The 11,385-nt window shown below is 37.0% G+C and overlaps 1 protein-coding gene across 1 annotated transcript; it reads right to left on the bottom strand.

Moving 5' to 3' along the window:
• Window positions 1-712: 712 nt before the first annotated feature.
• LOC137129401 (uncharacterized) lies at window positions 713-8,880 on the bottom strand. The gene is made up of 8 exons (XM_067508499.1): window positions 8,799-8,880; window positions 6,609-6,631; window positions 6,171-6,232; window positions 4,888-5,184; window positions 4,373-4,660; window positions 2,968-3,093; window positions 2,811-2,844; window positions 713-2,720 (listed from the first exon to the last, which is right to left on the bottom strand). The coding sequence occupies exons 1-8, from the start codon at window positions 8,799-8,801 to the stop codon at window positions 2,675-2,677; spliced, it is 879 nt and encodes a 292-aa protein (XP_067364600.1). The 5' UTR covers window positions 8,802-8,880; the 3' UTR covers window positions 713-2,674.
• Between the last annotated feature and the right edge of the window lie 2,505 nt (window positions 8,881-11,385).

Below are 11,385 nucleotides of genomic sequence, written 5' to 3'. Positions count from 1 at the left end.
TGTCTTCCTCCAGTACTCCAAATTGATTAGTGTTTATGTTTAAACCAAGTCTGACATGTGCCGTGCTTCTCCTACAGCCACCACAGAGGAAAATCCTTTCTGGTTTGTTTGGGTTAGACAGCAGAGGAATGAAGGGAGGGAGGACAGAGAAATGGGGAGGAGTGGGAGGTGAGGGGATGATGACAGGAGAAGGGGGTGCGAGAGAGCTTGGACAATGCCCTGTGAATTTTAAAGAGGGAATAGAAAAGGGCGATGAAGAAGGGGAATGGAGGTGTGGTGGCAAGACAGAAGATAAGGAAAAAGGGAAAGAAAGGTGACACAAGGAAGAAGAAGGGAACTTGTGAGAGGGATGGGGTGATGGGGCAGATGAGAGGATAAGAGAGGAATGGGTGAGTCAGTGCACTGAGGGAATAAAGGAATGAAGGAGGGAAAGAAAAGGATAGGGAGGACAGAGGTGGGCAGGAGGGAAACAAGAGGGAGGAGGAGGGCAGGGACCTTTGGGTTACATTCCTGAAGTGCAACCACCTTGGTGCTGCTCTGTTGCCTGGTGTAAACACAGGGCAGAAAAGTGGACTGACAGCTTGTCACAATGACTCATGAGACAGAACGTGAGAAAGAGGTGCATGTGTGTTTCAGAGAAGAATAAAAGGTGAGAGGAAGGCCAGAGAAAATGGGAAGAAGAGAGGTATAAATGGGAAAGAAGAGGCAGACCTAAAGTAAATACAGAAAGACACTTTATTATTATGTACAAGCTTATTATGATCTACAATCTTACTAATATCTTCTGTTAGACACGATGCCACATAGACTCAACAGGTTGACACTAGCAAATGGTTTTGCACCAATCCTTTCCTCTCTTCAAGCCTCCCCTTGTCCCTGCTTTCATTTCTCAGCTCTTTTTCAAACAGGAGTACCACTCAGCCTTCTCCTGGCAGGTGAAAGACGTTATAAAAAGACGTTATATATATCATAGACTTCAAAAAGATGTTTTATATCCACTTTTAAATAGATTGTACTAACTTTGCTTTGAATTTACATTATGTGCTGAATGCATCAACAATGACAAATATGGTCAGGCTGATGGATTTGATACTTTAAAATATCATTTAGAAGCACACAGCTCACATCAACTAAGCCACCTAACCAGCAGCTGATACATCTTCACTCAGTGTAGCAAGTCCATCATCTAGTGGCAAAAAGAATACATTGCAATGGGCAAATAAAGTTTAAGTAAGCCCCAATGTGTTTTATTCTTTGACTAAACACCTAAAATTTCTCAAAACTGTAAATTGTGCAAAAGAATTTAATGCAGTGCTTCAACTTAACTCTTAAAAGAAGTGTGATTGCTCCCAACACACAAAAAAATAAGTTAAAAAGTTTAATTGGTGTTAGATTTTAGCAACAAAAAAACAATAAAGTCTTGTTACATATGAAAAAAGATCAATTTACAGCAGCCTTTTGAGGACAAAATTTTGCAGATTTAGTAAATGAATGTAGTCCTTTCACATTTTAGGCAATTCATGAAGGGAGAGAAACAGAGGCTTCAAAGATAATGAAAAGAAGGCAAATTGTATCCATCAGTCTATCAATTGTCTGTAACCTATAACTGCTTATCCTAGTTGCTGGAGCCTATCACAGCTATCATAGGGTGAGAGGTGGGGTGCCCCCGGCTCAGACATGAAATTATATACACAGTAAAATAAATATTTAGTTAACAGACTACAAATAATGAGAACAATCCTCTAAGAAAAAGACAGAGTTGGGAAAAAGCCCAAACTATCAATTAATAGAGTTATAAAAGATAATTTGAAATACACCCATTTCCCAATTTTCAATATTGCACCTTACAGGAGACTACTAGAATATTGTAACCTACTGCACATGACAGAACATTTAGTTAAAACAGCAAAGTGCAGAGAACAAATTCACGTGCAAAAAGTATCTTTTTTTAAATAGTTCTGCTGTTTCTAATTAAAGAGCAAACCCTGGACACAAATTAGGGAACTCTGGTACATTTATTCATAATACAAATAAATGAGAAGTGACCTGACAGGACTAACATAGCCGTTTTATATGGGAATTAAATAAAGATTATATATTTCACGGACACAAATACTAAACACATCATAAAACAAACAAAATAGGCTACAAAAAAAATTGTACAGGTGAACAGTAAGGTGCAATTCACTGTATTCTCTGTACACTGGAACATAAAGGTAGAAAGAAGTATAAAAGTGACACTTGTTACAGGTTTAGCAGTTCTCTCTGCCCACAGAAGGTCAGTATAACAACAACGTATGCATTACACATGGGCTGTAGACTTTCATGCTTGTGCTTTTACTGCCCACAGTGCTGAGGAGTGCGGCTTCCCAGTATACAACAGCATTTCTGACACAAACTTCTTTTTGAGAAGTAACTTACACTCAGTTGAGTGACACACTGCACTTCACCAGTAAAATGACACCAATGACGACTACTTCCTCAAACACTAATGTGTTACCCAAGTGTTACTGAAATGTTGACAGCATGTATTGTCTAGTCAGTCCCTTGCATCTATGGAAACTGACTCTTCCCAGCTCGTACATAACCAGTCAGTCACAAATGTAATCTGGCAGACATACAGTTTTAGTGCTTAGTTGTTGATCACGTGATTCGTAATGTTCCTTTTCAACACTCAGGATGCCTCTTTTGTCACACCGCTATTAAGGACTATAACCTCCCTGGAAAAAAACATGAAGGAAAGGCTTAAATTTATTTATGTGATCAAAGTTGTCAAAAAATGAAATTGTGTTGAGCAAAGATTCACTTACTCTCTATATACATTTAAATTCCATGATGCTGCTTCTGAAAACCAACACAGAAAATGATCTGAATATTTGCATATCATCCTTACTGAACTCTTTGTATTCTTAAAAACAATGTGAATAGAACAGCTACTTGGTGAGAAAATGTAATATTTGTCCTTACCTGTCTCTCTTGTCTTGCGTCTACAGTGCCATCGCAGTACCATTATAACAATAATTAAAACTATTATTGCACAGAGAGCTGTAGCTGCTATCACATAAGGATTGGAAGGCGGCTTCTGTTGTGTACCTTCAGATAAAAACAGATATGTATATCTCAGTCGAAAACATATGAACGGGGATTGTAGAACTTAAAGCACTCTTATTGTTGACAAAGCAGACCTAAAAATGTTAGTTCTTCTTTATTTTCTTACTTTAACACCCTGCCTGTGGCTCTCAGTTCCCAAAACATTGGTCTCACAAAAGGATTTTTTTAAATCAAGTAACAAAAATATCATTTTTTTTTTGATTAAAAGTTTTCTTAAGGTCTAAATATTACCTAAATATGAGTAGGTTATGCATTCGTGGGAATTTTATTTAGCTGTGGATATGTGTGCATTCCAGGCACTTACTGGAATCAGGACTAAATATTGGCACAAAATTAATTACAATATGAAAGAACTTAATGTAACAGGTTATCTGTGTGATGTGTTTACCATAGAGGTCTGTGCCACAGAAGAATATGCTAAAGCTATTAATAAGTTCTATAATTTTGGTAAAATATTTGTTAGTAGGATCAATTTACTTTTAGGGGTAGTTCCCCTCAATTCCCAAAAAACCAACAACAACAAAATATTGTTTCAGTTAAATCCATGGAGATTGTTTTTGTACTTCTCTGAAATTATTTCCATGTAATTACAATTAAGGAAGAACTGTATGTAGACTCAGACGTGATGATACGTAGAATGGTCATGTCAATTTACAATGAAAACAATTCACTGTAAAGCGGAAATTTTTGCGCTGGATAACAACATGGAAGTTTACTTTCAACTGGTTTCAACTCAAAGTGTTCATCTTGTATGGGGTGTGATCTTTTTTCATAGGGAATATGAAGGTTTATGCCATGTTAGTTTCGGGAGAAAAGACTGCCTTCTTGTGAGCTTTACCCTTGGCTTTGTGGCTACAGCTACAAATGGGCTACCTGCATACTTTTGTTTTGTTTGGCAAAGACGTTGTTCAAATTTGATTGAGATCGGCCAAAGGTACACAAGCACTTTACTACTAACCTACTATGGCAACAGCACTGACCTACTGTGATGAAGCTTTTCAAAGTCCTGACAGAAAGTCAAAGAACAGACGCAAACACAGGTAAGCCAACTTTACAGTCTCTAAACACAAACTTGATTCTTCAGTAAAAGTCTAACACCGAGATGTAAAGAACAATGCTAAATTTCCCTCGCATTCCCTGAAAAACAGCCATCAAATTAGATCTTTGGCAAGGGGATTCCATTGCCTTTCACACTTCTCAAAACTTGCCTAGTGGAAAAAAGAAACCATTAAGACTAGTCTTTTCTGTGTTAAAAACTTACAGACTGAGAACCTATCTGAGGGAATGCCAGCCACAGAGCATCCAATGATCTTAATTTCTCCTTTGGAGCAGTTGAAGTATGCTGTGCTGGAGCTGGTGAACACCATGGTGCCTGGACTGCGCTCTTCACTGCTGTTCACAACTTTCCACATCTCACTGCTTGTATTCCCACTCACGGGTACATCCCACATCATCCTGGTAGATGGGTATCCACCGTGTGAGGTACATGTCACTGTGCAACCAAATTCATCAGGACAGGCTGATGTAACTGTAGGTTTACTGTAGTTGGCTACAGAAAAAAGATACAGAGACAAATTGACCACAGCTCTGTGTTTCCAACATGCAAGGTGTTCTGAAAGAAACACACTGGATTTGCTCTAAGCATATTTTCAAGGAACATCAATGTTCTCATTATCTTTTCTTTTAAATTAGATTTTAACATATACAGCACTTAGACAACCTAAAATCTATACAATCAAACTACATGTTTAACTGTCCAATTTAACATAACCATACCTGTGATATATAGTTGTACAGGAAATGTAGAAAGATTTTTATCCACTTCCTGGATATGGCACTCGTAGTCCCCACCATGAGAGAAGTTCAGTCTATACATGTGCACAACTGTCTCATATTTCTCCACTCTTGTATTCTCCCATGGTTTGGTTATGTTTTTTGATCGATAGAAACCATTCACAAATTCAGTGCCTTTTTGGAAATAGAAAAGCTTAATTTCCGCGCGATTATCACCGGGGCAGCGAATTGTCACATTTCCACCAAGCTCCCCTCGGACCCGGGTTATAGCAACACCCTCTAGAACAGAAATGTAAGTAAGAGAGAAACGTGAGTAGAAAAGTGTGGGTAGAAAAACAAATCAACTTTGTTGTGTAATGGGAGAAACAAAAAGATTTGGGTTGTCGGTGCCATCACTGAGACACATAAAAAAAAAAAAAATTAAAATAAAACCCAAAACCATTTATCATTTGGTTTCCCATTTTAAAGTACAAAAAACAATTCTTACTTTAGGGCTGTGGGTAGGTGTGAAGGTCAAGGGTCTGTGTTTAGACTGAGGTTATATCCCACTTAATGACGCAGTAGACCAATCTCAGTTCCTCTATTCTAGCTGCCCTTTTCATCTGTGTAAAATACATGACTAGTACTGTCCCTTTCATGTTTTACCTGATCCAAAGGTTACAATTTCAAAAGCAATATTACAGTAAATTGAAGGTTTTACTTTCCATTATTAGCTATGAGGTAGGTGTTTTTGGTCACTTTGGGGATCTTTTGCATTGCTTTGATTGTCCACCAACTCTCTACAAAAAATAAAATTGTGTCTGGGGCTTGATAGTTATTCATTTTATTCACAAGTCACTAACTTGGTCTTTCTAAATTTTTGGGATTGGCGATTGATTATCTAAATGCTCTTTCACTACTCATAATGGAAATGGGGTTGATGAGGGACTGTTATGCTTTATGAAATGAATAATTAAGGTAAGATTCTGTACATAAGGTTACCTCGCTTCTAGAAACTACTGTCGTGTTACTACATTAAAAATGAAGCTACAGCTACACTGCAAAAGCCTGGAAACATGATAAGTGGCTAGCCTTGCTCTGCTTGCAGATAAACACTTCTGATTTGTCTGAGGCTTTTGACACATGTTTATCCATGTGCGTCCAAGCATAACGCGGTTACTAACCTAATCTTCATTCATATAACCTGATTAGATAAACAACTGCCTTAGCTGTAAAATTCAGATTAAGGCATGTAGTTGATGCACGGATAAGGTGTAACTGCTCACCTGTGAAAGAAAAGGCCCATGTCATAGTCAAAACCAGAGCCAGCAGCCAGGACATTGGGTTTCTTGGGACACAGGAAGAAAAAAAATACATATAAATAATAATAATTGTTTACACTACCCAAGCAATGCTTGGCATTAAAGTAATAAAAAGATATGCATACTAAACAATCTCAGTGGCTCTGTTAGCGAGCTGAGATAGTCCAGTTCGCTGCGTCTAGAGATACAAACTTTGTAATTGATTAATTATCACATCGGTTGTTAATTGTCTTTCTTTGACAAAAATTGATTGTCTTGCTGCTTACACTTCTGAGGACATATTTATTTAGAGCTACAGTACAAACATAACAAGGTAATGCATGCAGACAATTTCCAAATACTTAACAAGTGCCTTATAGTTGTAATCAGTAAAAAACACTGCTGACGTTAAAGGGTACTTACCGAAAATACTTGCAACTGGGTACCTGTAGAAGTATAGGGAAAAAAGTTAGTGATTTAATTATTATCTTTACATTTAATTTGACATATCTTTAATTACTGAACAGCAGCATAAATCAAGCATGAAAACCACTGAAGATGCAAGCTCATGGTAAAACACAATTGCACCACACGAAGTGGCTTGTTCATTTTTTCGTTCTAATTAGATTTGATAGTGGGTCATTTGTTCTCAATCCGCAGGCATACAGTATGATTGATTTTCTCAAAATGTTTTATAAATGCAATAGAACCTTTGCATTTGTGCACAAAAAAATAACAATCTTACCGTATGATTGAACCCTCCACAGTCACCTTAAGTGAGAAATTGTTTTCTCATTCTCATGTTTTTTTAACACATAACAAACTTGAGGAAAGTCCCAGTGAGTAGTATCACACTGCTTGTTTCTGTCGTCCTAATGTATGCATTGAGGGTGTATTCCTTTACCTGCTTGGGGAAATCACTTCAGTCTATAACTTCTAATTTTCTGTTGTTTTGTATGTGGTATTATAATAACTAAGTGTTAAAAGTGTCACATTACTGTTTCAGTTACTATACTATATACTGTATATATGTGTGAAAACCAAAATACTAATTTTTATTATTATAATTTTAGTTGTGTTCTTTGTAAAGGGTGTGTTCACTGAACAAATCTTTAGGAAATTCCCAGGAGGAAAATACTATCAGATTTGTTGTAGTTAGGGTAGAATATGCTGTTACCAATAAAAGGAAAGGGACAGTAAGTGCTGTCTCTTTATGAAAATCTATTAAAATCTTGTGTTCTTAGAAACCTGGTCTTAGACAAACCTTTCTGGTACTTGCACTGGCTACTTTTACCCCTGTGAGAAATGATTTTGTGTCAAAACACAACCCTTGTGTTGGCAAAAACCAACCTTAATAACCTTTATAGAAACAAGGACTTACAGGGAAAACACCAGCAGACACACTGTGTGTCATTATGAGTAGCCTTACTGCAGATCAGAGGGAATTCCCAAGGGCAAAGTACTGTACATGGTTGTCTTAGTTTCAGGGAAAAGTGATACTGACTACTGTTGATTAAGAAAGTGCTATTTAAAATGATTGAATGTGTGATCTATCATGAGACTAAGATATACAGTGGACCTCATGTATTTTACGGTCAGAATATAATGTAACTTAGTAATTTTGATAGAGCTTAATTTGTTATTTGCACCCGTTGTACCCGTGAGAACTCATGGCATTGCAACTTAGTGCACTGAATTTAACAGTGTTCTCTTCATATATGTAATATATGTGGTTACTCTTACTATAATTAAACCATCAGATGTAGTAGTGATCCAAAGTTCAAACTATGAAGCCTAACCAGTATAGGGATTCCCCCATGACGCAACAGGATTTCCAAAGTCTTAATTGATTGGTGTTATTATAGGCCAGGCTCATGGCTGTTTTAAAGCTTGGGCTGTCTAATAAAGGCAAAACCACATACGTATCCGACACAGTAAGTTAAACTCAATACTCTTGAGTTTCGGATCTGTTAAATTTAGGAGCTTAGTGATACTTCATGTGAAAACAGGTTGTCTTAAAGTGAGAGACTCCAGGAAGGAGAGGTTCATTGGCAGCTACTGCTACACAGCTAAAGCTCAAAAATTAGCTTTTAAAAAGAAAAACACATTTTTTTATCATATGGGACTCCACAAATGATTACATTGTGCGATCACAGCAGAGTCATATATTGGTCTAAGGATCGCTCCTCATCCCTATAATATATGTAATCTGATCTCTGGTTGCTAGTCCCGAATGAAATCGGAAAATACACGTATGGTATCTAGTAGCCACTGATATGCATGCAGGTCGTCTTTTACTGGCCGGCTAAAACATATAGTTTATGTTTATGACTTCTGCCAGCACTACTGTATGTTTCCGAACCTAAAAAAAGTGCGGGGCAGTAAAATCAGGCTTTTCCTGTGACATTTTAATTTCAAGAACACAAACATACAAACACATAACTGACAAAGAGCATTTATAGGCAATCAAGTATAACTTTCTTACAGAAACTACATTACCTCATGAAAATCTTCCTTTCTGATATTAACTTAAGAGACAAATTACAAAGCTTGATACCAAGAAGAATTGCTTTCAAATTACACAAGAAAAGAAAAGTCAATACAAGCCCTTACCATTGTCGCTGCTTTACTCTCTCTGTGTGTGAGAATGAAAATAACTTCCTCAATAAACTAGTTAGCACAACTGGGTGGATCTGTTTTGAGTCATTTGGCTTGTGAGTGGGTGTGCGCATTCAGCATCTGCTAAAATGATGTCATCACACAAGAAAACAGTAAGCTTGAAATATTTCACGAGATAAGAGAAACCTGATCACATGACTGGAATTCTTTAGAATCATTTACAGGGACAAAAACAGGAATGTTCCTGATATTCTGTGGATGTTTTTGACATTTTGGAATATGTCAAAATAAAAATTTAATTTGTAGATAAAAGCTTAAACACAACAGGAAGTTTAAAGAGGTAATACGTTTCACCAGTGCAACTGAAAGAACCGGTTTTTAAAACCTTTAATCTTAAAGAAACCTTAAATAAATTCACAGCAAATGGAAACTAACTAGAACTAGTACTAAATGTACTTACTAAAATTAGGCTTTCGTTTTCAGTTTGGATTAGTCTTTTTAGAAACAAGGTACCTAATAAGTGGTTTTCTATTCTAAAAGGAGAGCCTTCTTGTATGTAAATTAGTTCTTTTGAGCACTGTAGCAACTGTTTCATGCTTTTTTTTAAAATTAGCTGTAATTGTAACATATTGGGCCACAAAGCGTAACTTTTAAAGGTAGAATACAACAGAAGGTTGCATGATTTTAAAATCAAAGACAATGTGAAATCAAATTATGGACAGCTTTGCATTACAGCCATTGTCTTTTCTTTTTGTCCAAAATGCATTTATTGGTCAAAGGAGATTTCTCTTTACCCATTGACAGCTGGGATAAGCTCCAGCAACCCCACACCTAACAGGACAAGTGGTAATGATGTTGGATGGATGGTCTAAGGAGTTCATTTAAATGTCTGTAGGCCACAATCTCAGACAGCTCCCATCATATTTCAAAAAACACCATTGATCTAGGGCAGCAAAGTGGTTAAGTGGTAATGGCTTCACAACTAGAAGGCTCCTGGCTCAAATTCACATAACAGCTATGGGCTTTCAGTGTGAAGTCTGCATGTCCTGTAGTTTCCTCCCACGGTCTAAAAACATGCAGTTTGGTTGATTGGTGACTCTGAATTGCCTGTAGGTATGTGTGTGAACTGTTGAATGTGTGAGGGCCTGAGATAGATTAGCATCCTGACCAGGGTGTATCCTGCCTCTTGCCCCATGACCGCTGGGATGGGCTCCAGGCTCTTACAGCCCTAAGCAGAATAAGTGGTTTGGATTATGAATGGATAGATCGCTGTAAAGGAATGATGATTTATCCGTGAACTTCAGCTTGGTCTTTTTTTTTTAAACTTTGTTACAGGTGCTGCTGCTTTTTCTTCTTGTCACAAACAGACAGTGTACACTCACATCTGGTTTGTTCATAACATTTCTGTTACTAACCACAGTGTTTCATTTTGGTCTTTGTTCTTTTGGTACATTGTATAGAGCATCTTTTCACTTCTGTTTTTCTGTCACTTTGTTATTACGCTGCATATAATGACAAATAGTAAAATAAGTACCATAATGATCCATTTCATTACTAATTTTAATTCCTGATAATCACCCCAGCTAACTGAACTGACTGTAATTACTGGACAGAATCAACAACATCAACGTTGATCTCAATATAAATATAATATTTACTTTTCAATAGGATTTAGGTCTTTCTGAATCACAGCGCAGAATATTGTCAGCTTAAAGTCACTGAGATTCTTTTTTCAATCTGGTAGTACTTTCACTTTCACAGCTCACAAAGAGGTTTTTTTCAACTGACACTGACCTCATGACGCTTCCAGTGAGGTATTGGAAAAGTGGTTAGACAAAACAAAAAGTTTACACCACCCACGCCCAGTGTTTGGGAAGGGGTCTGTCTGAGCTTGGTTAAAATTAGGGGAACACCCTGGGAGGAGTTACTGTCTCTCATGCAGTAGCTGACTATAGTTGCTTTTGCACCTGGCTAATATGTCCTTGGACTGTTGTGATATAAGATATGGGGATAAGGACAGTGTAAACAAAAATAATTTTGCTTTCCCTGAAAAAACCTAATACAAGAAACCTGTGCCATTCCTGAATTTAGTCACAGTCAAAGAATTTACAGAAGAGTTACAAAAAGATTTTCTTGGGATTTTCCATAGATGTCCCTGATCAATTTGAGAAATTGCACAGAAAGTAGAGCCTGATTTCTTTTACAATATCTGGTTTTCTTTAAGTACTAGATTGAAAATGTTGGAAGCCATAATAAATAATGCATGCAGAACTAAATAGCCTGTTTAGAGACCATAGGACGTAATTTTGTAAAAGGGGAATTCATCAGTCTATTGGCCTTATGTGCCAAAAAGATACCAACATGATGCTATATAGGTTATTCATAGAGATGACAAGAACGTTTATGGTTAGTGTACCCAATAAAACGTACTAAAAATGTAAAATGTATTATTATGTATACTTGCATATTTTCTACCAAACAGATAACACCCCACTGTAGAAAAGGTTACTTACAGGCATAACAACATCTCATTCATTTTAAATATGGTGGCCAAACACATAAAAGAAATATCCCCTTTCTG

This window comes from Channa argus, chromosome 6 (assembly GCF_033026475.1).
Source record: "Channa argus isolate prfri chromosome 6, Channa argus male v1.0, whole genome shotgun sequence".
NCBI classification, from domain to species: Eukaryota; Metazoa; Chordata; class Actinopteri; order Anabantiformes; family Channidae; genus Channa; species Channa argus.
The sequence above is the reverse complement of the archived record's forward strand: the minus strand, read 5'-3'. Positions and strand labels throughout refer to the sequence as shown.